Source organism: Priapulus caudatus, unplaced genomic scaffold (genome assembly GCF_000485595.1).
Source record: "Priapulus caudatus unplaced genomic scaffold, Priapulus_caudatus-5.0.1 Scaffold292, whole genome shotgun sequence".
Lineage (NCBI taxonomy): Eukaryota > Metazoa > Priapulida > Priapulimorpha > Priapulimorphida > Priapulidae > Priapulus > Priapulus caudatus.
In genome coordinates, this window is record NW_014577353.1 from 95,820 (window position 1) to 122,584 (window position 26,765).

At 42.1% G+C, this 26,765-nt stretch overlaps 4 protein-coding genes across 6 annotated transcripts in view; 1 reads left to right on the forward strand and 3 right to left on the reverse strand.

The window, feature by feature from the left end:
- LOC106808650 (trafficking protein particle complex subunit 1-like) overlaps positions 1-9,319 on the forward strand; it is an 11,609-nt gene extending 2,290 nt beyond the window's left edge. The window contains exons 2-5 of the mRNA XM_014811456.1: positions 4,813-4,911; positions 5,788-5,859; positions 6,712-6,861; positions 8,674-9,319. Of these exons, the coding sequence (XP_014666942.1) occupies positions 4,813-4,911; positions 5,788-5,859; positions 6,712-6,861; positions 8,674-8,802 (450 nt within the window). The 3' untranslated portion in view covers positions 8,803-9,319. The remainder of the gene's footprint in view (positions 1-4,812; positions 4,912-5,787; positions 5,860-6,711; positions 6,862-8,673) is intronic.
- A 2,526-nt stretch (positions 9,320-11,845) lies between these two features.
- LOC106808648 lies at positions 11,846-12,310 on the reverse strand. The gene has a single exon (XM_014811452.1). The coding sequence runs from the start codon at positions 12,308-12,310 to the stop codon at positions 11,846-11,848; it is 465 nt and encodes a 154-aa protein (XP_014666938.1).
- Positions 12,311-14,537: 2,227 nt separating this feature from the next.
- LOC106808649 (folate receptor gamma-like) lies at positions 14,538-18,531 on the reverse strand. 2 transcript variants are annotated; one of them, XM_014811454.1, is made up of 6 exons: positions 18,256-18,531; positions 17,228-17,381; positions 16,788-16,976; positions 16,081-16,216; positions 15,696-15,848; positions 14,538-15,363 (listed from the first exon to the last, which is right to left on the reverse strand). In XM_014811454.1, the coding sequence occupies exons 2-6, from the start codon at positions 17,378-17,380 to the stop codon at positions 15,239-15,241; spliced, it is 756 nt and encodes a 251-aa protein (XP_014666940.1). In that variant the 5' UTR covers position 17,381; positions 18,256-18,531; the 3' UTR covers positions 14,538-15,238. The 2 variants fall into 2 exon arrangements, with proteins under 2 accessions (XP_014666940.1, XP_014666939.1); XM_014811453.1 differs by having other exon boundaries at positions 17,228-17,387.
- Positions 18,532-20,378: 1,847 nt separating this feature from the next.
- The window catches only part of LOC106808651 (glycogen phosphorylase-like), a 41,792-nt gene continuing 35,405 nt past the window's right edge, over positions 20,379-26,765 (reverse strand). For both annotated transcript variants that reach the window (XM_014811457.1, XM_014811458.1), the window contains exons 11-18: positions 25,369-25,551; positions 24,874-24,999; positions 24,415-24,513; positions 24,078-24,200; positions 23,218-23,345; positions 22,843-22,977; positions 21,883-21,949; positions 20,379-21,602 (exon numbers count right to left, since the gene is read on the reverse strand). In XM_014811457.1, coding sequence (XP_014666943.1) covers positions 21,417-21,602; positions 21,883-21,949; positions 22,843-22,977; positions 23,218-23,345; positions 24,078-24,200; positions 24,415-24,513; positions 24,874-24,999; positions 25,369-25,551 — 1,047 coding nt within the window. In that variant the 3' untranslated portion in view covers positions 20,379-21,416. The remainder of the gene's footprint in view (positions 21,603-21,882; positions 21,950-22,842; positions 22,978-23,217; positions 23,346-24,077; positions 24,201-24,414; positions 24,514-24,873; positions 25,000-25,368; positions 25,552-26,765) is intronic.

Consider the following 26,765-nt stretch of genomic DNA (forward strand, 5'->3'; position numbering starts at 1 on the left):
TCGTTTATGATTCATTATTTGAATTTTCAGGTTGAAAAAAATTTTTCATTTTTGCACGTTCGCGGCAATTTCGGTTTGACGTCCGTCATCTTCGGGGCGTTTTTTCGACAAATCATTTATTCCGGCGCCCTTGATATATGGTTCTATGCGAGTTTAGAAAAAGGTGGCAGTGTACAATCCAGGACTGCCGCCAAAGCTGTGTCAAAAATCCATATCAGATAGTTGCTGTTTAGGCTTAGTACACCTTGTGATTAGCTCCTAGTCTATGTTTCCGAGTGGAGAATTTTTTTCCAAATTATATTTGAAATTTTTGGATTAAATAATGACTTTTTTGGCCGGGAACTAAATCGGCATGCGGGCCCTGCGTGACGGTAAACCGGATTTTTCCATTCTCAAATGGCCTAATCCGAGGGGCGTGTACAGGAATTTGTACCAGGGCCAGGGGGGCGGGGCTAACTGTAACCCCAAGTTGCCAGCCACGCGAGAGGGGGTATGCTTCTCAAAGAAATAGATCGGTTTGCCGGCCTATATCTCCTATATGTTTGACCCTGCCAATGTTAATTTACTTGAACTTTTTTCATGGAATGTGTTCTATATAGTTAGGAGAGCTGATTTGAGCTTGCGTTCGCTCACCCGGGTGCCAACGTTGAGCATTCTCTTGAATTCAAGATGGCCGCCGCCGTCGATCTTGGATTTGGTCAAATTTGACAACTTGGGCTAGCAGTGCTCGGGTCGGCATCTCGATGCCCTTAGAGTGTCATGCGAATACCGACTTTTTAGGGGTTTCGAGGGCAGGGAGTCATTTCCTGTTATGGGTTATTTTTTTAGATTATGGGGTCAATTCAAGGTCAAAATGACGCGTGATACGGTCAAACATAAGACACTTTAATGCTAAATGTCACTGTTCATAGAGCAGTATATACATAGGCTGGACAACTACGGACTTGAACTATGTTTAGCAGGAGACCCAAATGGCACTGAAAACCACCCACACCATCGGGCTATGGAGTTCACCCAGCATCGCTGCCGCGCATCATCGAACGAGCGAAACATCTGGTGCTGATGCCAGCTCACGATCCCCCGAGTCAAGAAACACGAGGCAGTCTCTCAGCAACTCATAGCAATCAGCTATACATGCTGCAGCACCTACACAGGACTCCAAGGCTCACTCCACCTCTGATTCCAATGAAAGCTCTGTCCGCAGTATAAACGTCACATGGCTTCAGATTCCGCCTGCCAGTGTGAGTTCAGTCAGCAGCGAGACGCAGCCTGCTGTCGCACAGTCGACGGCAGAGTTACAAGGCCTGCTCGCAGTAGCGGCTTCAATGTCAGCCGCAAGCGGACGGCTCCAGCTCCGCCCTCGGGCGCGCACAGACGGGGCCAGGGGGCGGCGCGCGGGGGCGCCGGCGGGGGGGGGCGAACGCTCCCCCCCCCCCCCCCCCCCCCCCCCCCCCCCCCCCCCCCCCCCCCCCCCCCCCCCCCACCCCGGTGCCGAATCCTGCTCAAACAACCCCCCCCCCCCCCCCCCCCCCCCCCCCCCCTTTTTTTTTTGTTTTCTCCAAAAAAAAAAAAAAAAAGAAAAAAAAAAAAAAAAAAAGAAAAAAAGAAAAAAAAAAAAAAAAAAAAAAAAAAAACATAAAACAAACGAAAAAAAAAGGGGGGGGCGCGGTATGGGCAGGGCGCGGCGGGGGCGGGGGGGGGGGGGGGGGGGGGGGCCCGGGCTCTGCGCCAGTAGCCCAAAACACTGGTGGCTGTTTGTGTACCGATAGTCGCATTCACCACCTGCGTGCGACCCAGACACCGTTCTGGACTACGCCCGGTATCGTGTCTGAGAGGACTGCTCAAAAAGCTTTCGGGAGCGGTACACCCACCTCTCTTGTGATCTCCAAGGCTATATCAGACTGCATGCCTAGTCCAATGAAAGACCTCAAGCCGCTGGACCAATCTGTATACTTCACCCGGGCATGATGCATCACTCTCATGAGTTCCTGGGCTGATAGCGCGACAGCTGATGAAAGCATCGGCGTGGGACGTATCTCGATGGAGCCGCAGCGTTGGTGGGCATGACCAGGCATCGATCACCGGGAAGATCCTGAACAACAGGCCTCTACGCGCATTACCGTCTCATCATCGCCGTGTGCCTGGCAGATTACTACTCAAATGGTGCCAAGACATACCAAGAGCTGAGGTGACTACCGTTGGAGAACACGCCAGAAAAACCCCAACGGGAGCTAAGTGGGTGGGACTGTCTCAGTCAGAAGCCGACACGGCTGACGCACTTATGGTTCCTGCGTGGGAGAGCGGAATGGTGGACGTTTCTGCCTCCAGCAGCAGCTGGTCTCAAGGCAATGCTGCCGTTATTCTTCGCAGGCAGGTCACGCACAAGTTATAGCCCGCTACATGAGCTGGTAAGTGGTGCGAGCAGATGGAGGCACGCTCCAGCGTGCGGGCCGGGGAGGACCTACTGGCAGGGCGCGACATGTCTGTCGGCATTCTGATGGCGGGACCGCAGGGTTCGCAGAGATCAAGTTCGGCGGAGACAGACATATAATCAAGGCGAGGAGAGGGTGCTGGAGCGTAGAAGGGCATATCGACGAGGCCGCAAGCAAGGTGGCGGTGTGGGTCGAACAGGGTTTCGAGTGTGGGTGCCCACGCCTCCGACATTCTCCATGGAAGATATGTACAGTAAAGCTGCGGGATGAGGGAGAAGCCACGTGGTCGAGTGGATAGGAGAGGCAGAAGAACAAGCACAAGACGGAAGGAGAGGGAGAAGAAGACTGGATGAGCGTCGATCGGAGAGAGATCGGAGCAGAGCTGGAGAAGTACGGACTCACGCCCCTGCAAGCGCAGCAGCATCGCAGGTCTCTTATAAACATCTGGCAATGGCCAAGGTGCGCCCGACACAGTGTTAATGTTCAGGATGCCAGGCTGGACTTCGCGGAGTGAGGAGCCAAAGAGCAAGCAGTTTTTCCGCCTCTTCACTAAGGAGTGACTTAAACAAAACATAAAGAAAATGGTCACATCAATGGAGGCACTCAAGAACGGCAGTTCACTGTAAGGGGAAGGCCATCTACGACATCGAGGACACTGTTAGGCGCGCTGCTTGTCTTGGGGCAGCAGCGGAGCGTGGATCTATACAACATCTTCCAGTTTGAACTGCAGCCAGTCCCAACATCCCTGATTGATGAGTATGGATGTGAGAAGGGGCAACAAGGCCGTGCTCGTCAAGTGTCTCGGTGTTTCTAGTCAAGACTCCACCTGCTCCAGACGTGGGGTTGGTACGCCGGTCAGCTGCTGCTTACCACGTTTGCTGTGGCAGTCGACTGGGACCGCAGGAGATCTGGCTGCGAAGCTTTGGTTGCTCGGACTGGCCCACACCCCCTGAGCTCAAAGAAAATAGTCCTGTCGACAGGTATGACAAGAAGCTCCTAGCGCAAAGGGCATGAGCAGTGAGAAGAGAAGAGCCAAGGGAAGTGCGGCTGCCCCGAAAACCCCCACCCACCCTTTTTTCCCATTTATTTTTGCGCACAAGCGGTTGGTCTTGTTTTAGAGAGCAAAGAATTCTGCTTAATGCAATACCATGAAATTATTCTAGACTCGCAGGCAAAGTAGAATAATGTAGTCGTGAAATAGCACTATTTTCCCGTTTTTCCGTTGTACACTCTAGGTATTATCCGCTCTTGATATCATGAATATGGCAGCGTGCAGCCCAGCAAATCACAGGTTGTTGTTTGTTATGAACCATCCTGTAATGGGTTACAGCGAAACGTGATACGTTGGAAGCGAGTTTGCATTTGTTTGGGGCCATCAGGATCAAGTGATCCAGTGGTCCAGTGATCCAGTCTCCAAGCACAGCAGATGTCTTAGCCGTCTGGTTCTCTGCATTTCGTTTCTGCTGATGTTTTCTTGTAGCTAGTCTTCGTATACTCCTTCATAATGGAATTCTTTGTCCAGTATATATTGCATATATTAATAATATTGTTCAGAGTTGTACATGAGTACTGACTGTAATTAATTTTAAGGAAAATTAATGTTGAATCGTGGTTTCCGCTTCAGGTACTGCTTCATCATGTTGTGTAAAGTAAATACTGTTTTATGTACAGTCAGTCTTCCTTTCTTTAACCCTGCTTATTCTTATTTGAATTTGTCATTAATGGCATCTGAGAATATCCTACAAAAATTTTGCTATGACTGAAATGAAGAGTTGTTCCTTAGCAATTATCACAATATGAAGTCACTGTTGGTAACTTGAATATGACGCCCTTAATCCAGGCTAATGGGGTGACGTTTGCTCCTAGATTTTGTAGAGGTCAGTCAGCATATTGCTAGCTTTATTGGCACTAACTTTCAGTAGCCCAGCTCATCAGTAGAGAATATTGTAGTGGTAGAGAGAAAGGAGTTGGCAGTAGATGAAGAAGTAGGGGGTGGAAATAGAAGTGCTATGTGCTATGGCAAAAAATCATGGACGTAAGATAGAAAAAGGTAGAGGTACCACCGTTCCCCTAAATCCTTGACTTTCTTTGGCTTTACCTGGTTTACTTCCTGTTACCACCCCACCTCCCTCTTCTATAAATCCCATTTGCTTCCTATATTACATCCTCCTTACTTTCTACTTCCCTATCCTAGTTTCCACTCCTCTACTTCTCCCTCTGCTTCTTCCTTCTGTTTTGTTTTTCACGGCTCCTTGCCCGCCCCCATCGGCTTTGTTTTGCACATTGGAAAAACTGCAGATGGCTTCAAATGTTCTTCTTTATTAATTATCCCATGGTTCTAGTTGACTTGTGATTATTGTTTTTTTCTTCTATTTTTCAGATGGTCGTGTATAATTTCTACTTATTTGATCGTAATGGCACATGCCTACACTATGCAGAGTGGAGCCGTCACAGGAAGGCGGGCATGGCTGATGATGAGGTATATCTGGTATCGGGTTATAGTACTTAGTAAGCATGATCACATGATGCTCGTGACCACCGTGACATGATAGTGTCATAAAATGCCCTGAAATTCTAGAATGTACTAGTGTCCCTTCAGTAATGTGTTGTTAAAAACTGTATACCGTAATACGTGGATTTTTACTGTGGAACACAAGGGTGTAGCTACCATAACGCAGATACGCAGTTGCGTACACATCATTTCACCAAACATTTTTTTATTGCAGAGAGAGAGAGAGAGGGCAAGAGAGACAAAGGGGGGGAGAGAGAGAGAGAGAGAGAGAGAGAGAGAGAGAAGAGAGAGAGAGAAAAGAGAGAAAGAGAGTCAGTCAGATCAGAACTAAATTGTCATATATAATATATATGTGCTGTGATGTGCAATGAGTGATGTTGTGTAGTGTTTGAGCAGCACCACGCCAACGCACACCAGCACACGCACATGCATACGCTCGCTCCCGCTACGCACGCACGCACACACACAGAGAGGGGAGAGAGAGAAGAGAGTTTAAGAATGTGCGTTAGTTCAACATGTTTGATAATCAAATAACGAAAATATACTGATTGTTATATGATCTTGTATGTGCTCACATCTTTGTTGCTGCATGAGAGAAATAATTATACTAAAAAGATAATGTCGTAGTCAGATGAAGCCTGTCACATGTACTCAAATGTGCCTCAAATTCACTCTCCTGCGATTAGCATTTTCAAAATTTTCTGTGGGGACTCCCCTGACCCCGCGTCCTTGTGCTCGTACACATCCATTTCACCCCTAGCTCACGCCGCCTGGAACTATAACACTGACACAATGTAGTCAGAGGCTCAGCACTTTTGATACTTTAATTTTTTTTTTTACCAGGAATACAAGCTGCTGTATGGAATTTGTTGTTCCTGCATCAAGTCTTTCATCAATAGATATCTCAGTAGACCTGTTGCCTTCCTGGCAATAATATTAATGTAAATTCATTTTTCTTTAGAGATTACTTGCCTTATAAAGAGAAGGTATACTGGAGGTAAGATGAGTAAGTTGATTTAGAACGTATCGAACAATGCAGATCTGTTGGAGCATTACATTCTTAGCGATCTTGTGCATAATGTTATATTCAGTTTTGGCATGTTATAACACCAAATTCCAATACTGACTAACCCTAGGACCGCGTTCACTTAGTTTTTGTTCTGGTGAAGTTGGGTTTACAAGTGGGCCTATTCCAGGAGTTATTGCACCAGGGAAACTACCTATTGTTACATACCAGGGTTTTGGTTTTATTTAGGCGTATATGTCGTGATATTTCAATTAATGCTCAATAGCCGAGCTCAGTAGAATGCGAAGCGTTACGCTCTGATAGGCTCCGTTGGTTGCGAATCCCTGCGTGTTTATTTTATATTTTTTTTATTTTTTTTTTTAGGGTTAGGGTTAGGTTAGGATTAGGGTTAGAACTTAGGGTTAGGATTTACAATGCGTATACATGTGTACACACGTGTATTATGGACCCGAGCGATCCCGAAGTTGCGCCCTACTACCGTTCGGCTATTTCCGGAAAAATGTGTATTTCTCCCCAGTACACGATTCCTATTCCAGGCACATATCTTACAGTTACATGTCGCAGATGGTGTTGGGACTTAACAAATCATCCGGTTTTTAACATGAGATTTGGTCTTGAGGGTGTTAGGTGGAGAGTTGACTGTAACGGTTTGTTTCCTTTTTCACGAGCAGTTAAATATTTGCCTTGTAGTAATGAAAGTTAAAGCATTGCGAATAGTGTGTGTAACTCCTTGACTAAAGGCTATCAGCAAGGATGGGTTTCTATGTTACTCAACCAGCAAGTATAAGCTCCACTTTTATGAGACACCCAGTGGATTGAAGTTTGTGATGAATACAGATCAGTCTATACCTGGTAACATACGAGATGTCCTCCATCAGCTTTATAGTCAGGTATACAAAAACCGTTTTGTACTTATTTGTTGATAGAAATTTAAAAGTGTAACTTTTTAGCTCAGCTGACGAAGTCGGATGCAGCTTGTAGTTCTAATCGCATGAATGTCCGTCCGTCCGGCCGTCCTTCCGTCCGTGTGTCAACAGTTAGGGCACAAATCTTAACCGCTCGACGTACGGTCTTGATGTTCAGGACGTCGGGGGTATCGCGAAAAGGACTCGGGGTGTCGAATTTGGGGGTCAAGGGTCAAAGGTTAAGATGTGTCAATGGAGGGGAATATTTCCCCCTTAACTTAAGGTATAGGATGAAATACAGAATTACAGCACAAATCTCAACGGCTTGACCTACGCTCGTAATATTCTATGTATAGTGTTATGGGGAGGAAATGCATCACCAGTGCGAAATTGGAGGTCACAGGTCAAAGGGCAGTGGGGGAAAGGTCAGATATCAGACATTTTCTGAGTACATGGTCTAACGGACCGAGTGCAAAACTTTTTTGTTTCAGCACTGACCTACCATTTTTATCACTTTATTGAAAGGACCATGAAATGTACTTTCCGCTGACGTGCGAAGAGTAAGTGTCTGATAACCTTTTGACCCTCAAGAGGAGGGTTAAACATGGATTTGTTGACTGTTAACAAAGGACTGAACTGCTTTTGCTATTAGAGCCCCCCCACCACCACCACTACGCTCGCGCTCGATGCATATCCATGATAACATGTTAATATAGCGAAGTCATTAAAGTTACACAGCTGTATCTTTATTACTGTACTACCGGTATAGCAAAGCCTATCATAGATTTTAGATCTGTATTAGTAGTATCCTAGATATATGCTCTCTGAGCGCGAACACGGTGGCGGGAGGGCTCACTTAATTCGGTTGCCAGTGAGTTTATCAGAAGAATACCCGGCTACAGTACACGTCAGTTGAGCGCTGTCGCTCTGCGGCACTTGTTTTGTGTAGGCAGTACAGTTATGTCAGTGCTCATAATTGTTGTTTTTCAATGTTTAAAAAAAACAAAAGGATCTGTAGTTTCTGATAACATAAATGTGTAGGTGTATACTATTTTTATGTAATAAGTATCATAATATAATAGAGACCTCTATTATCCACTCCTGATAATATGTACTCTCATATTCCAGATTAGTATTTCTCTTTAAACCTTCTAGAAAATTAATGCAAAAGTTCAATAATTAAATTATGATATGGACAGCAATATCCCATGTTATGTAATTAATGCGTTCTAAGTAATTGTAGTATTCCTATTGACTTCCATTATATAATTGGAGATGTATTCTTAGGAAAAATTCCTTTAGGAAAGTTGAAGGAGTCACTAGAAGGACAATTATTAATGGAAGAACACATGTTTAAATCCATATATATTGATTATTTGATGGTGCAACACGTACAGTATCATGATAATACTGGGAGGGAAAGGGATACGGAATTTGAATAATTGTGATGGAGAGGGAAGTGCACTACTGCATAGCTGGCATCGATACCAGCTGAGTGGGTAATTTATCACTATCATGTTTGGGTTTTAGGTTTTGACCTAATGACCAAATTTTACCTAAAGGCGATTGCTGTTTACTGTATTACGGTTTTCTCTTTGTACAGCCCACTGTAACTGTAGCAGCTAAGGTTGTGAACTGCTACTAAAATGATATTAGATGCAGAAGAGATTGATTGCAGAAACACGCACATTTCATAAACAGTGCACTTTAAGTTTAACCGTCTAATTTGATTGGGGGACTTTACATATGTATCGAAGATGACTAGAAGATGATAAAATTCCATGTGTTTTCTTTCAGATATATGTAGAGTATGTTGTGAAGAACCCTATGTGTGCACTTGGAGAACCAATAACAAGTGAACTGTTCAAGAGCAAGCTGGATGAATTTGTTAGATCGTTGCCAATATTCAATGCAAAACCTGCCTGAATGGTGCATCTTTGGTATGTACGTGTATATTATGAAGAGCATGAATATAAAGAGGGTCCTATTAGAAGTATTCCTGATATTATGTATGTGTATACAGTATAGTGCTGTTTTATTTAATCAAATTAATTTAATATTGTTTATAGAGGCTATGAAGTTGATCAGGTCAGAAATTCGTGACGTTTACAATATTGTCAATCCTCTGTTTGTGGCCATGGTAGATGTATCACTTCTGTGCTCAGACAAGTATTACATACGAACGGCTTGTGTTACACTGCAACACACTTTATTCAGCTTTCTACTCAAGGGAGATGATATACAACCCAATGCCACACGGTTACAGAGAGCGAGCTCATGCTTGAGCTCAACTATATAACAAAGTAGGTGACAGCACACTACTGAATTTTACGCTACGGAATCTCCCTTTTTTAAAGAAGTAAATTTGGCCTTGACAACTATTGCAGGAAGTAAATCTAGAATGTGATATATTACATTTACTAAATAAAGTCATTTAAACTTGCACACATGTTCTCGTTGGTGTCAGTCCAGAAACACTGCAATGCTACAACAAATAATTTGTATCAGTTTTACAACGTTTTCACTGAAGTCAGTAACAAAAAAGAAAATTCTCTAACAGAAATCCATAACTATTCACTGAATCCTGGCAGCAGGATTATGCATCTCAATCAGTCACAAAGTCTTTCAGGTATGCAGGATTTCTGCTTCTCCTACTGCTGCGTCTCACTTCTACGGGCAGATGTGGATCCGCTGTCAGTGTTTCAACATCTGCACCTGTATTTGCAACACTGTCCTGCTGGAAATTCCTTGCTTTTTGGAATGATCTGACTCTTACCACTGTCAGGCTGAGCTACAGGACTAGCTTCGATTTCATCAGCATAGTAGCTTACAGCTGGAAAATTTGCTTCTCTTGTATTATGTAGATGCTTACGATTCCTGCGCAATATACGTTGGTCCTCACGCAATATTTCATATGAGCGAGGATCTACTTGCGACTTTACTTCTGCACGCTCCCAGCAGCATTCAGCCAGCTGATGACTCCTTGATTCCGGATTCAGAGATAGACAATATTTACTGAAATACTAACTTAGAAATCAAATCGCTTAAAGGCCAGTGAAGCTTCCATCAAGACAATTAATTGCGTTACGCGATGCTATAAAATGTCACGACCTGCATCATGACTATGTTAAGCGACAAGGCAAACACAGTCAAAAACTCCAACGAGAATGAACATCAAAACCTGAACTAAGATTATAACAGAGTACGATGATTGTTAATCACCAATAGTTTCTGTAACGCGTTACTTACAGATTGAAACTTTTAAATGGAATTGTCTGTTGTTGGCACGTTGGTGTCTTTTTGTTAAATGTATTTGCCCTGTTTCGCGCAAACAGCCACAAAGAGAACTTCATTACGTCAAAATAGCTGCCATAAGCCGCACCTTACAATATCGCTAGCTATTAATTCATCGCACACGCCATTGGCAACACGTAATGACGTGTGATTCGATGTATGCCCCAAGTGACTTTTTCGAACTACACTAGGAAGAATTTAATCTGTGGATTAAAACTGAGTCACAGGACAGGTCTTCTTCTTCTTCTCAGGTCACTACATTACACTCGGCCCAGCCACTGCAGCACACAGGACTTGGCACGGTGGTTGAAAGCCTCAAGGTCTCCAGGGCTACAGGGCTCTGGCAATAAGGGGCATTTCAGGAGATGTCCCATAGTCTGGTCCTCCCCGCAGTCGCATTCGATTGGACCATGTTCAGTGTATCCCCATTTCTGCATGAGTGCCCTACATCGACCAAAACCTGTCCTGGGGCAATTCAGGCACAACCACGTCGGCCATACCTCGTTGGCTCCGGGCGGGAGGGATTCCTGGGGTCTGAGTGAAAGCTTATGTTGGCTTGCCTGAAGATGCTTTGACCATTGGGCGATCCTGTAGTTTTGGAGGTTGCCATCCAGGGGTTGAACCGCATGGATGAAACTGTGCCTGGACTTTAGTCTCTTCTTTACTGTTTCATGCTGGAAGAGGGGGTGGCGAGAGTCATTTTCTTGGTTAAGTTTCTCTACTTGGGATGAAGCCATTCGTCTAACGTGTGGGGGAGCGATGCCACAGAGCAGGTAGAGGTCATCTACGTTGGTTGGTCTCTATGAGGACTATCTGTATGCTAATAAAGTTAATCTCAGTTAGATCCATAATCAGTACAAAATAACTTACTCTGACGAAATTTTCGTCCATCTCTTCGACAGACTTCCTCCGGTCTAACGTTTCCAGGTAGATGGCAGCACTGGAAACGGAAGTTCGATCCTGGTCATTTTCGGGCGGCCTCCAGCCTGCGGTCCTCTCGAGTGGGTGCAGATCTGAGAATGTTGTTGTAAATGTGGGATAGATTGTATGACCCCTCATCTCTATTCATTGTAGTCGGTTCTCTGCAGATGTAAATTGCTTCTCTGATTTGTCTGCGCCTCGGAATTGATTCCTTTGACACCACAGTGGCCGCTTTCCAGTCCGGCAGATGGTTTTTGATCGACCATATGGTCTGTTATGGCTGACTTGTGCTGTTGTCCTGAAGTGGACGCACGAGCCGCTGGTGTGATGTTCTTTTAAACGTGTGCCAAATTTTCTGCCTGTTTTCCCAATGTACGCGCTGTCACAGTTCGAGCAGGCGATACGGTATACACGTCCTGTAGTATTTTTGTTTTCAATTTTATCCTTGGGATGAACTAAGACGTTCCTGATGGTCTTGTGGGGTTTTAAAGCTGAAGAGATGTTGAATGTCCTTAAGGTGCGGGCTAACCTCTCGGACATGCCCTTGATGTAAGGAATGATAACTAACCCCCTATTTTTCGTTTTCAAGTTGTTTCCCTTCTTTTTCAATTTGTTGTTGGTCACTTTTGTTTCTATTTTCCATTTTGTGTCTTCAATTGTCCAGTTTGGGTAGCCGCAATTTCGAAGTGCATGTCGAATCTCAAGTTCCTCGGCGCGTATATCTTCCGGTTCCGTTACAACTGTGTTCGCTCTATCAAGCGAGTGTGCAGACGACGCCCAGTTTGTGAGTTAACGGGTGGTGAGACTGAAAGTTCAGATATTGATTGGTATGGGTCTTCTTCCTGTAGACCACGGTTTTTATCGTACCATCTTCTCTGCTCACAATCTTCGTGTCTAGGAAAGGAATGCTGTTGTTTTCCATTTCTTCAGAGGTGAATTGTATGTTGCCGGACATATCTATTGAGTTGAGATGATCATTGAGGATGCGTGTGGATCCCTTGGTAACCACCGCTAGTATGTCATCTACATAGCGTTTCCAAAATCTGGGTTTGATATGTTCAGACGCTGTATTGATGGCTGTCTGTTCTAAATCTTCCATGTATAAGTTGGCAACGATTGGAGATACGGGGCTACCCATCGCCGTGCCGAGCTTCTGTTGATATAACTGTCCGCCAAACATGAAATAGGTGGTGGTGAGCCCGAATTCCAGCAACTCCATTATGTCGTCCAGTTCCAGTCTGCCCTCTACCTGGAAACGTTAGACCTGAGGCAGTCTGTCGGAGAGATGGACGAAAATTTCGTCAGAGTAAGTTATTTTGTACTGATTATGGATCTAACTAAGATTAACTTTATTAGCATGTAAATTATAGAGATCCGATGAAGTTATTTAATCAAGCATTCATATCGTGTTGGTTGTATGTGCACCATATCTCTTGGCTTAAGTGGTTCCAAATCGTTGGCTTGTTGATCATGGTAAAATTTCTAACAAAGCTTACTGTAGTCTAATTTCGTCTTGACATCACCAGTCACTTTCAGCTGCAGTAGCGATGCTCTTGTTGGTAGGAGTGTTTTCGTCAGTCGACTCATCAGTCGCTTTGCTGGACTGGTGTTTAAGTGTTGAGTTGGAGTATTCCTGTGATCCAGTATGGTTAGATAAGGATCTGAATTTCCCTCCTTGGCTTTGCGAAGCATGCTCTTTGCTGTCTTAACTGCCTGTTCTGCCTTCCCGTTGCTTTGTGCATATCATGGCGAGGACGTAATGTGCTTAAAGTTCCATTGCTGTGAAAACCGGCAGAATTCCTCTGCAGTGAATTGTGGTCTGTTGTCTGACATAATGACATCTGGAATGCCATGACGTGCAAACTGTAAGCTTCATCACCACTGTCTCTGTGCTCGTATTTGGCAGATAAACGATTTCCCACCAGTTGGAATAATAATCCAGTGTGATCAGGTAATCCCTAGTGTCGAATAAAAATAGATCTGCCCCTACTTTAGCCCATGGTCTGTTCACCACATCATGAGGAATGAGAGTCTCCTTTTGCTGCTTGTGTTCATCATGCGTTCTGCACACATCACAGCGACGTATATATTCCTTAACTTCGGCATTCATCCCTGGCCAATAGAGTAAGTCTCGTGCTCATCTCAGACAACCTTCTATTCTGATGTGTGATAAATTGATTTGCTGTAATAGCTCATGACGAAGCTTCTGTGGCACGATCGCTCTCTCTCCTCGAAATAAGATACGATCTTGGATGCTGAGTTCCTCAAGGGTGGAATAAGAAGGGTGTACAATATGTGGTACCTTGTCCTTCGACTCAGGCCATCTGCTTATTATCACATTCTTCAATGTCTGTAAGCAGAATTGAACAGATATCTTCTTCTGTATATGCTTGTATCTGCTGTAACCTATAATCTGTTATGGGTAAATGCTGAAGCATGTTTACCTTCTCTACCTGTTCCTCCCTGGATGCTCTACAAACGTTGTTAGCAGGGGCTCTGCTTAGAGTGTCTGCAATGAGCGTTTCTTTGCCCGGTTTGTAGCATAGTGCTACAAACAATTTAGCGCTACATCGCATCATATGCTTGGAGCAGGGAAAAAAATCAAATTTATTTTTCGGGGGCTACATTTCAAGCTCGCGTGCATGAAAATAGCACTCTAATATTTGGTTTGCCTTGAACTCTATGCAAATTTACGGGGGCTCTTTTTGGCATTTCCGGGGCTTTTTTTGGCATTTCGGGGGCTAAATCGCCCCGAGCTCCCGTGTATTTTTTTCACTGGCTTGGAGCCGAAGCATCATGCGCTGAAGTCGCTTTGGAGCTGCGTGAAGTGGCTTCTTAATTGTGACTTCTAGTGGCTTGTGACCAGACTGCACAAACACATGGTGTGCATAGGTGTATTGATGGAATTTCTCTAATCCAAAGATCACCGCTAAGAGATCCTTCTCTATCTGTGCATAGTTACATTCTGTCCGCGTCAACAAAAACGACTTTCAAATACAATTGGCTCGCCATCTTGCATCAGTGCTGCTGCTGCTAGCCCAAAGTCAGATGCGTCACATTGAAGATGAAGTTTCTTTGCACTGTTATACTAGTATTTGAGTAACGTTTCAGATGTTATAATCTTCTTAATAGTGCAGACAGCCTCTGCAGACCACTCAACATCACTGCGAGTGAGATTGCGTATACTGGTTCACACAATTCACTATAAGGCGCGGAATGAACTTACAGGCAGCACAATACTGAATCAGTTGTATATTGTAACAGTTATGTGTAGAAGTAATTTTTCTAGAACCTACCTATTGTAATTTTCTGTCATATAAGTGGGTTTCATTGAGTGATGTAACTCGTATATATTCATTGTTTATAAAAGGTGTTATAATCTATGCTTATGCTATTCAATTAGTATTTGTAAGTATGTATAAATTTTCATTAAAAATTTCAAATAATGTTGTTTAATCGTTTTTAATTTTATAGATTCCACGGGTCACATTCACACTCTATATATCATTTGCACTGTATGCCTAATGTCACAATATGCTGGTAAGAAATTGTCGAATTAAGAGCCCTGAAGTTGTGCCATTATAATAAGTTTATTGCTTCATTTTAGTGCTGTTTAAAAGTGTAAATTGTCATTTTGGCAGAACTATATTTATCACATTATACATATATGCAATTGTCTTCACGTTTTATTTATATGAAAGGATATTAACCAAGTGGATATGCTTTTACTTGTTCCTTTAATAAGACCAGGAGTGAATAATAATATATCTATTATTATTATTAGATTATAGATATATTATCTCAATAAGACTATAATATAGTTTGTTTTCTATAAAGGACATCACATGCAATCAATTGTGTTTATAATAATAAGAAGAAAAACAAGAATTCTCTTATTAATTTACAGCATCAATCGAATTTTTTTCTGCTTCTAATTGGTGCGCATGTCTATACTATACATGGGCTCTTCTGTAGCATTTTATAACAGTCTTGCCTTTCCTTGATTACGTTTATATGATAATGTTTATCTGCATATATCGAAAGCACCTACATTGCCAATCTCTATTTTCTGGATTCACTACTGATTGCATTTAATTCTGATGGATGTATCCAGATAACGATTTGATGGGAGATCGCTATTTGGTGATCACTGTTGCTGAAGCATCTCTGCCAATAAGGTAATCAGTAGAGTAGAAGAGAGCAGTGCTCTTGTTTGCATAGTAGAGCTCATCTGTTCGACCTTCCACTCTGTGACTTCTGAATTTGGGTTGCCTATAAGAAAATTTGTAACAGATTCCAGAATATGGTTATAATATATATGCATATATATGTAAATAGATATATCAGGAGTAGATAATAGGGATTATCTACTATCATCCCTATTATCTACTCCTGATATATATGTATATATATACCTGATGGAAAAATTAGTGTCCAGTGAATTTGCTAGAATGCTGAAATGTCTGGACCAACGAAGATGTGGGTTTACGGAATTTTCTATTGTCACCATGAATCTGCTATTTAAAATATATTTCAGTAAGTTGTTATAGCAAAATTCTATTCTATAGTTTTTCTGGTATTAAAAATTGGTTGCGCAATCATACCTTCGCTTGCATTAAAATATATCTTCATGCAGGGCTGTTTGTCATCAACCACTTTGTAGGAGGAACCCCATATCTGCTCACAGAATGTCACTGAATCGCCAAACAGTTCCAGGATCTTTCTACATTCTGCACCTTTAGGGCATTCATTTTGTCCTGAAAATATTTCATACGCATCCAGTGTGTTAGGTCACATATAATATTATAAGGAGTGAATAATAATAGATTCTATCTATATCTCTGTCTATTAATATTCACTCTGATATTATTATTGTGATGGAGACTGTCTAAAATTCAATGGATGAAAATACGTTTTCAGATATAGTAGTTGCATTATAATAAATAATCCCTAGCTGCATATGGTAACTGCTGGCGAACGTTTCTCTACCAGAAGACCAGTCGAAGCCTGTGCTCCAATCATCCAGGCACGTCCAGTCATGCATGCAGTCATTCCACCAGTTGTCACATTCACTGCGACATAGCGGCACGTCTATAAATTTCTCATTTCTGATATTCATTGACACCTGAAATTTTGTAAGTGTATCAGTTTAAGACGTTCACGGGTGTTCTTGCCACGTGGAGTCTACAATTCCCAGGTTTTTTTTGTCTGGAACAAAATTAGTATCAACGTTTGTCTTTACGATGTCTCTGTGACAAGGGACCACAGGAAACCTATGTTGTCAGCAACTAACGGAGACACCAAGGAGCCTGAACATCTCTGATGCCATGTTGGTTTTAAATAGCAACCAAACTTATTTGCACAAGTTTTGTGAAAAGGAAAGTGGGGAACCCCAGCAGCGTAATTTCAATATATCACCTCGAATTAGTGTGAGATGATCATCATAATCATGATTGATGATTGATTGATGATGATGATTTATTTCATGATTGATCACTATGAATGCATTTGAGTTATGATTGCCTCGCTTGTGCGATGAACTGATGATACAAGAGGCTATGCAGCCACAAAAAGGCATAATGACGGGAAACTATGGACACGCATGAAAACTGAAATGTAGTACTTTCTGTCGTTCACAATTTCAGATGTTGTCAGTGGTACAATAATGATATGATCGTAAATGTTGTGGTACTTGCATTTTTTAGCCATGGTCCAAGATTTGCTTCACACTCATAAAAACACAGGTCTTGCATGAAATGTTTTTTGCAGCTCTGACTAAGTGGGATTTTGCAGTGGTTCCAGTCCATATCATACCAGGTGGGATTTGTTTGGAACTCTTTCGTGGTGTTGTATGTACAACAGGCGTTGCTAGCCCAAGGCTTACACTATATGAACATGCAGCATTAAAGTTATTATTAAATTAAAATAGTTAATATATAAAACAATCGAATTAAATATGGAACTATCATGTAGTGCCCTGAGTTGATGAAATATTTCATTATAGATGTAAGTTGACGTTGATCTCAATGTTATAATAACTTGATAAGTAAATAAATAAGTATTAACGTATGATTCTCATGACGTTGTTTAGCAGGAGCTATGTTACATCATAGCTAACATGTTAGCAGAAACACACCTGACCATAAAGCTCTTCAACACTTGGTGCTTTCTTATGATTTATTCCGTCCATGCAAACATTGAGAAGTTCTTCTGGATCGTCATATTTCCTGCCTTCACTGGCGCTCGCAAGGATAGCCAGGCAATAAGTAGCCACCAGAAATAACTTCATCCTGTATCTGATTATAATGTAAGAAATGCACAGTCTAATGTAAGAAAGCATGTTCAAATCATAACACAAAACAGGGAATGATATAACTTATAAGCATGGTCTCAATGAGGCTGAATTCTAACCAAGCAGTAGCGTTAACAACAGCAAATAAAAGTTAACGGTAGATCAAACATTTTGGCTAAATTAACCACAACCAACTAATTGCAGCTAATAGCTTTTCAACGTCATTACTGCAGGGCAGGTCACCATGAAAATGTTATTTGGCCGATTATTCCGTTTACCGTTTTCAGTACCTACTTTGAGGTTGGAATAGGCTTGAAAATTTTAAAATGAAAAAGTATTTATATTAATTATTTAAAAACATTTTATTTATTGAGATATAAATGGTAATACTCACGAGCCGTGAAGGTGTTATAGGTCGTTTCGCGTTTGTGCATCATTTGAAAGTGAAACCGTAGTTGCTGTTTAGTTATAGTATAGTATAGGTTCCCAGACTTGGAGACCCTCAGTTCCAGTTTATACGCGCATGGCCGTGTTTATAAACCACAATATTGCTACTGACGTGATATACCAGGAAGGGCTGCAACTTGCTTGTACGCGTAGCCTCCCTCGGATGGCTAGCCGAATGTATTAATGTCAATAATTAGGTAATTTTCCAACTTATTCACAGATTACTTCCTGGTACATGCCCCCTTCTCTCCACATTCACGGGTCACTTTCCTTTCGGATTTTCTGATTTTACCGCTATAATACATACACCTGATCAACGCTGGTATATCTAGTTCACTATGGGATGTCGATGAGTTTCACCATCATTTCATGCAGTTCATTATAAATTAAATGTCACTAAAAATAAGCTTTACAGCTACACTTACCTGTGCAATCGCAAATGGTGGACACGATGTGCAATCTCGAAGGAAATTTGGCAAAATGAACTTTAGAATAGGAAGTGGTTTAATAGTCTGTTGTAGTACAGGTGTACTGTCACTCTTGAGACTGCTGTACTGCACACGTATTTTGCACATGAATTATGTATACATGTGCGTACAATGTTTGCACACCTTTCTTAGAGGTCGAAGTTCAGGTGTGCTCTGTGAGCTTTTGTTTATATAGTATATGCACAATACGCGCATAAGAGCGTGCAATCTCATTTCCATAGGCGAGCACGTGTAGTGTTGTGCACGTGTAGTGTAGTGCAAGGGCGTCGGAACTGCCGCAGCACTTTTTTCATGCCATAAATTTTCCGTAACCAAAATCTTTCATTAATTTATACCGTCTTTTGGCCGGTACATATATCATGTATATACGTGTAATCTAGGCCCCTATAAGCGGAGACCAGGGTCAGATGAGGTCAGGTCACCTGTAGCTATAAAATTTTATGATCCAGAACTCTAGCACACATTCCTCTGCTCCCCGTCTACTCCTGATTCTATGCAGGCAGCATGCCGTTGCGTTATATTGAGGGAGCATGCTTTGCCCGGGGTCAGCGCGTCGGGCCGTATTCTGGCTGGGTATTCTGAATCGTGGGGTGGTGGGGTGGGGAAGGATACTGTCAAGAGACTCAAGTCGGCCTTATTAGCCAATAAATGATGTGAGTACCCAAGGAATGTATGACAAATTTTTCTTCTGCCAAAATCATGATGATTTTAATGAAACAACAACAAGTAAAATATGATATAATACAGAAAAATGTGCAAGGAAATGCGGTATTTTTAGGCGTTATTTTTATTTTTATTTCAAACTCGAGGGGGGGGGGACACCCCCCTCGAGCACCCTGTGTCCCCGCTCCGCTCCGTGCAGCGCTACGCGCTGCACTACGCTATGCGGCTGCGCTATGCGCAGAGCACCGCAGTCACTAACATGGAGAACGGGTATTTTCGGGACGCGGGATTGGCCATTTTAATTAGCTGGGAACTGGGAAATGGCAGATAAATTTTCCGTGATTCGGGAACAGGAGTCCATCGGGACGTGGGAAAAACCCTCTACAATTGTCTGGGATCTGGGAAAATTGTGTCAATTCGTCGGGATTTCAATTTCTGCGCTAATATTAAAAAAAAAAATTTTAATTTATTTATTTTTAGCCAGAAGATTTATGTAGACCCCAGATAAATAATAGTATGTAAATATTAGTATTTATCTAGTGTTTGAAAACCTAAACGACTGAGTTTCCTAAAACATGTCTACATAATTTCCTGGGAACTGGGAATTGGGATTTTATTTCACTGGGAACTGGGATATGGGGATTTTTTTGCTGGGAAAGTGGGAATGTACCCCCCCCCCGTTCCCCCCCTCAACATGGGCATAAATCCCGGGGGGATAGGGGGATGCATCCCCCTGCTCTTGAAGGAGGGGGGATGGCCTGTACAAATATCCCCCCTGAGATTCAAAAAAAGAGAGAAAAAAAGAAAGAAGGAAGAAGAAGAGGTAAGAGGATCCCGATTTACCAGACAGGTTTATCAGCGTGGGGTTTAGGTGCTACAGTTCAATTAGGCTGCCACACAGTCGGCAGATTCGTAGATTGGGCAGAATTGGATTGCACGCAACACATATTATGTTCATAGACTTGAGTTTGTTTAGATCGTGAGATTTCAGAAATTTCACCGCTTTTACTGCATCTACTCTAGCTATCAAACGCAGCTTTTTATAATAGCTAGTGTAGGCCTATGCACGTTTGTCGACTGTCTGTAGTGTACGTAGTATGGATAAGTACTTTTCCAATTGTAATTGGAGAAAGCATGTTTTTAGACCTGTTTTTTCGAAAATGTAAAATCTATAAGCAGTTTTCCTGAATACATGGGAAAGTATAGGTTTTGCCCAACATTGCAGAAATACAGGATCGAGTGTTCAAACCTGCATAATTATGCATAATTGGCATGTTGATGTGACGATAGCACATAGCACGATTACAGAATGTAGTCACTAATTCTGTAAAATTAATTTGCACATTAGCTGCAAATTTAAATTCTATGAACACACAAGAAAACAAAAAACAGCATAGTCACTAACAGGCTTTGGTTTCTCTTGAGGTTTTAATAGTTACTGCATAAATGGTATAGCATTACAAGTCCCCTATCAACAAACTACACCAAATATAGTAAATAACAATGTAAACCAGAAATACTAGCCTTGCCTGGAAAGTCTTTTCTGTATTTTTTCCGATTTTTAGTCATCCAAATATCTTTAAATTTTCACCGAACAACTCATTCTTACCGACATAAACAAAACCATCAACAACAACAACAACAACAACAACAAGAAAATGTGACCATATATGTTATTTGAAAATAAATACTGCCATTATTCAAAACTTGTAAGTGATCGTATTATTAATATGGATGTTACTGGGTTAAGACTGGGGGAATCAATAACAACTTACAGGGATCCGGGCCATTCTATGTTTGACTTTGTCCAACATTCCTACACTGAATACTGGAATAAGGTACCGACTCACTGGTTCTGCATATCACAACTATAGCTGTATTGACTTGCAGTCCTATACGAGATAGAATTACTCATCATAAGGTTGCTTGCAAATTCACGCACTACACTCACACTGACTCAGCCTAGCACTACACCGGTTACTTGTTTTTTCTTCAATATCGTCACGCGGGATTGGTTTTGCACCACAAGAAGTTCACTCCATTTTAATTAGTATTTTTTCAAGTTAAATAGACTAGCTAATCAGAATTAAGCCTCAACATCAGTAGCTCTACCTGGTCACGTGTGCCCCTTGACACAAACCCATGTAGTATTGTTAACAGGCGATTGCTGCGGAGGTCTGCCAATTCTTACTGTATCACCATAGTAGTGAAATCACCGGAAAATTCTCATCTAAGTGCATTTCCTAGTCGCGCATGCGGCCACTGAGGAAATACTGAAACGAGTGCACTTTTTATAGCTAGCAACAACATTAACAGCAAAGTGGAATCCCACCATCTATATCGAAACAACTATTGGACGTCGTAAATAACCAACAACTGTCACCGCGTGACATGACCACTCCCACACCCGTCCCAAGCAGTGCTTCTGCTAGAGTCTATTCAAAGGTGCTGGGCAGCTGGGTAGTCTTGTCTCCCTTCACCTCGTTCGGAGCTGGAAGCTTGACGTCGTTGGGCTCGACACCCCAGATCTCGCGTGCATACTCGGTGATGGTGCGATCGCTCGAGAACTTGCCCGAGGCAGCTATGTTCATGATGCACATGCGGGCCCATGCCATCGGGTTCTGCAGACGAACGAACACAGAAATACATGAATGCAGCGGCATTAGCCATATCTCAAATGATAATGTACAAATGGCAACTCAACTACAGCTTACGCAGCTCTGTGCAACTAAGAATTCAGTCATTCACTGAATTAGATGAATCGGTGAATCGATTTGGGAAGAAAGGCAATATGATTCTTTCACAGTTTACTGCGATTCCCCTCACCCATGCACACGAATACGTGCATGAACTCGGAAAGTATTCACACGGAGCATAAACAGCTCGAACGATGGAACTTACCGCATAGACCTCACTGACTCTCTCTTGACACTTCACATATGCTGCAAAATCAGCCATGAGGCAGAATCTACAAAGAAAGTGATAGAGATTTAATATTTCCTTCGAAAAAACAGGAAACAATTGCATTCGTGGACACTGCCAGAAAGCATGATCTGGCACGAAAATTGAAAACTATAATTAATGGCCACTTGTTGGACCACATCATCAAGCCCTGGTCAGAGTGATGGAAGTAGTGTTATGAAGGGGACGATGTGGTGTGAAGGTGGGGGATGGTGGTCTGATCTTTACAAGCTTACAGTTTTATGTGACTTTTAACCTCTTTAAAACTATTGGATTTTAAAGAAATTGGGAGTAAAAAATTGCATTATAAAATTAACTAAAAATTACTTCATAACAGGAACATATTTTATCATACTAAAGACATTATTTTTATGCTAAGGCAAAATTATTTTTACTCTGATTAGTCTGTGGTTAAATGTCTCGCCAACACATTGCATAAATGGCTGCCCGAATTGTGGTTGCTAGTACCACGCATGCACAAACGCACGCACAGACTTCAACATGAGTTAATGGCGCACTTAGACTATTTTAGCTGATTACGCATCACAGGCATAACAGTAGTATACACATACACATACATAACAGTACATAACAGTAACACATACATAACAGTAGTATATAGAATCAGCAATCGCTGCCACAGGAACTACTGCTACAAGATGCAAAGTTGAATTTATGAGATGAAATGAGAGAATATAAGAGAATATGAAATTATGGAGTTCAGAAGTGAAACGAGGACATTCGCCTCGCTTCAGTGAATTATGGATCCGGCACATTACACTTAATATATACCCTTCATAATTCATCAACAAATTTAAATTGATGACTTTAAAAACCCATATCCTTAAAATAAAGAATAAAAACCTACACCGGGTGACTCTATGGCTAACTAGATCTTACCTGTCATTATATAGAACAGTGTCAACCAAGTTATGGAAGGAGCATGGATCATTGGGGCTGAAGTATCCACCTCGGATTTGGTCCAGGCAAAGCTTCAGCTCAGGGTTGCTGTTGTAGTAGTCCATTGGGTTGTAGCTAAACGAAGATAAGAAATTGATGAGGACATTACGTGCGATTACGATGATGGCTTACAAATGTCTGTTGCAATCTTAAAACAAAATACCATATGTGAAACCAGTTTCAGATTAAGGTCAGTGAACTTATCACATTAACACAGATATTATGATGCTGCACAAGAGCCAACTTTATGCAACCACCATGCACGCCTCCTGATAGCAAGGTTATGGCATTATATATATTAAGTGAAAGCCTTACTTTTTTTTGTGCAGCTCATCCACATCATCAATATTCATGCCAAAGATAAAGATATTCTCTGGACCCATTTCCTCTCTCATTTCTACGTTAGCACCATCCAGTGTGCCAATTGTCAGAGCTCCGTTAAGCTACAAGTGAAAGGAAACACTTTACTATGAAATATATAATAACAAAGACATAGTCACTTCCAACTTTGCCTCACATCACACCTATCCAGTCCCTGCCTCACAACCAAACCTACCAGTTTATCTCAGTCACCCATTCAAGTCCTGTTTTAGAACACATTTACTGTCGCTGTCTCACCTCACACCCACCTGGCCCTCATATAGCCTCCTGAGTACTTGTTTAACACTTGGAAAAGAATCCACTTCATCTCATTAGTCGACTACCCAGTGCCTTCAACAGTACACCCTTTCTTTTTTCTACTTCCACTACTCCACTGTCACTGGCTTCTTGGTGAGATAAATTACTGGTATCGGGATGTGTACTTATATTGATCCACATCAGTCAAACTGGCTAGATTTGGGGAGGGCAGGGTCTATTTTCCATAATGGGGGATTTGTCATTAGTTGGATGTACCTACCATCATGGACTGAGTTTTTTAATCGGGTTTGCTATCAAGATTGACCATATCATGCATTAATGTCCCATTTATTCATTGACCAGTACACCGAGGACACCAAGCTGAGTTCAAATACTCCTGATTGGATTCCAAAAATTCGTCATTTGAATCCAGTTTTATACATAGCTGTACACAACCCCTTGTTGAGCAGAGATGCAACCCAGAACCTTGCTGTCAATCTAATCTCTCCCATGTTACCTTATCATTACTATGAGGCAGTTATTCATACACTACTCACCATGAACTTCATGTTGCCAGTGCCAGAAGCTTCAGTTCCAGCCAAGGAGATTTGTTCACTGAGGTCAGATGCCGGAATGACCTTCTCGGCAAGTGACACACGATAATTCTCGAGGTACACCACCTACAAACAGCAGTGATTGAATATTACGATGATGCAAATCAAGTCAAAAGCCATGTTTTAAATTGGTAAACGTTAAGCATCTAACAAATATAATTCTAGAAGAAAATCACAGCTCCATATATCCACTACATATCCATCATTTATCTGACATCTGTCCCTCACACACACCACGTCACTTTCACTTCTCACAACACCTCTAGAGAAGATTGATTACCTTCAGTTTATCTCCCACGATCGGGTCGTTATTTACGACTCTCGCCACTGCACAGATCAGGCGAATGATATCTTTGGCAGTATGGTAGCCAGGAGCTGCCTGAAATATAAGGGCAGAAATGAGACCAATTTTAAAACTACAAATAAGGGTAAGAGAAAAGCCGCATAGAGGCACTGCTTATCTTACAGGTACCAGAACTACACCGACAACCACAATCGTGATGAATACAACTACACACTGCCCCTGCAGCTGCTAATAGTGCCACTGTTACTCCTGCCTTTTCTCCTACTGTTGTTGAAGTTTATCGTGGCCTATCATAGTAATACACACTTTAAATGCAAGTGCTGTTTGACAGCTATGATCGTATGGCTCCCATGTGTAACAATTTTCCATGTAACAAATTGATGGCGTTCCCATTACAGCTCAATGCATCTATCCTGGGAGGTAATGGTTGCCTACCTTGCCACCTATCATGACGGTTCGTGCCACAAAGGGATGATTAGGGTTCTTCTTGATCCTGTTGTACATGACTATCATGTGCAGGCAATTCATCAGCTGGCGCTTGTACTCATGAATCCTCTTTACCTGAAGCACGACAGAACAGATTCGCATGTAAGAGCGACACCTGCTACATATGGATTTCATTCATGCTCCACACTTCGTCATTTCAACAAAGCTTTTGATCATTGCTATCATAAAAGCATACAATCCACCTTTGATTACAAACACCATCGACTATTATATCTCCAGCACTAACCTAACTGAAGAAATACATCCGCGCTACGAGACCGAATGCAGGCTTTATTATCACGTGGAAATTCAACCGACACTACATGAGGTATGGTAAGACCTCTCTATCTCTCCCCTCCTCGTACGCCATAATATTTTCTGCACAATATATTTTTAGTTAGCATCTTGCCTCTAACAGAGCTTACTTGGGCTCACTCAACTCACTTGCACATCAAACAGCGATGACGTGTTGATGTTGATGTTGTAATCCTTCTTTAGCAGCTCTGCCAGCTTCATCTTGTTCTCTTGCTTCGCCGTCATCACCTCTCTCACAAACATGTCGTTCAGTACCAGCGGCTCCAGCTGTCTCAGGTCCTCAAGGTGGCTGATCCAGCTATCACCGATTCTCTGTCACAGACATGGAATTATGTCACATGGGTACAATCGATCAGGAGTGTATAATATAGAGATATCTCTATATTATACACTCCTGATAGATGTAATGGTTTCACCGATAAACATGATAGATGAGAATACGCTCGTTAGTCAGTATAATTAACTAGCCATTACCTATAAATTCTGGCAACATGGAGATTTGTGTCAGACAGTTTTGTTTTCTGTTATCATCCAGTCGACACACCGTGTTTCTATCAGATGGTGGATTGCAATATAGACAGGGGATAGCTTATGTTATTGCTATAAACGTTTAATGCACTGTCAAATACTGCTGTAAACGTCTATTTTATACGTTACATGAATTAATCAGTGGAGCTAGACGGGTAGTTGTTTTAGCCATATTCCAGCTAGACAGCGTCGCTCGACCAGATGGGCGGCTACATTGATGTATTAGGGAGAATGGCAGGACGTGGTTAGGTTAGACAGTTTCGAGAGTCAGTGTGAAATTGGGATAGGACGTAGTCTCTGAGAACGGGTACATGTGCGGGCAGGATGTAGGGAGTTTTGGGGGATATATAGAGAGAGAGATGTAAGAGGAGGGGATGGGAGATTCGGTGGCTGGGGAGCGAGCTGAGCACACGCGCGTATGCGCGTGTGCGCGTTCTTTGTCTCTTTGTGCGATGTGGCTACAGTGTACAAGCTAATAAAGTTTATTCTGGTTACTACAACAAGTTTGACTTTATATCTTCATCATTTCGACATCAACGCTCATTCCAACGTTACACTGCTGATGAGATTTGCAATTAGTAGATATATGTTTAACACTTGATAACAGAACTATATTATATGGCTCCAAAAATAAGGCATTTTAATTGGTGCAGACTATGAGACGTGCAGTGAAATAAAAACAGAATTGTATCCAAACCTAAACCTCCAGCAGATTTTTTAACTTTCCTAATAAACCCCATACAGTAGAAGTAAAAAATGCAGATGGCAGAAATCCGGATTACCTGAGAATCCGGACTTTTTGAAAACTCAAATTTAACTCGGTTTAATAAACTAACAAGTGCCGCGGAGCAACAGCGCTCATCTAACGTCTACTGCGGTGACTCTGTGGTGGAGTGGTGGGATTCTAGTAAACCCTGTTAGTCCCAAATGTGTTCACATACACATGTATACTGATGGTATCAGGAACCTTCTCAAAGGAATGTTCGTTGGAATTGTTA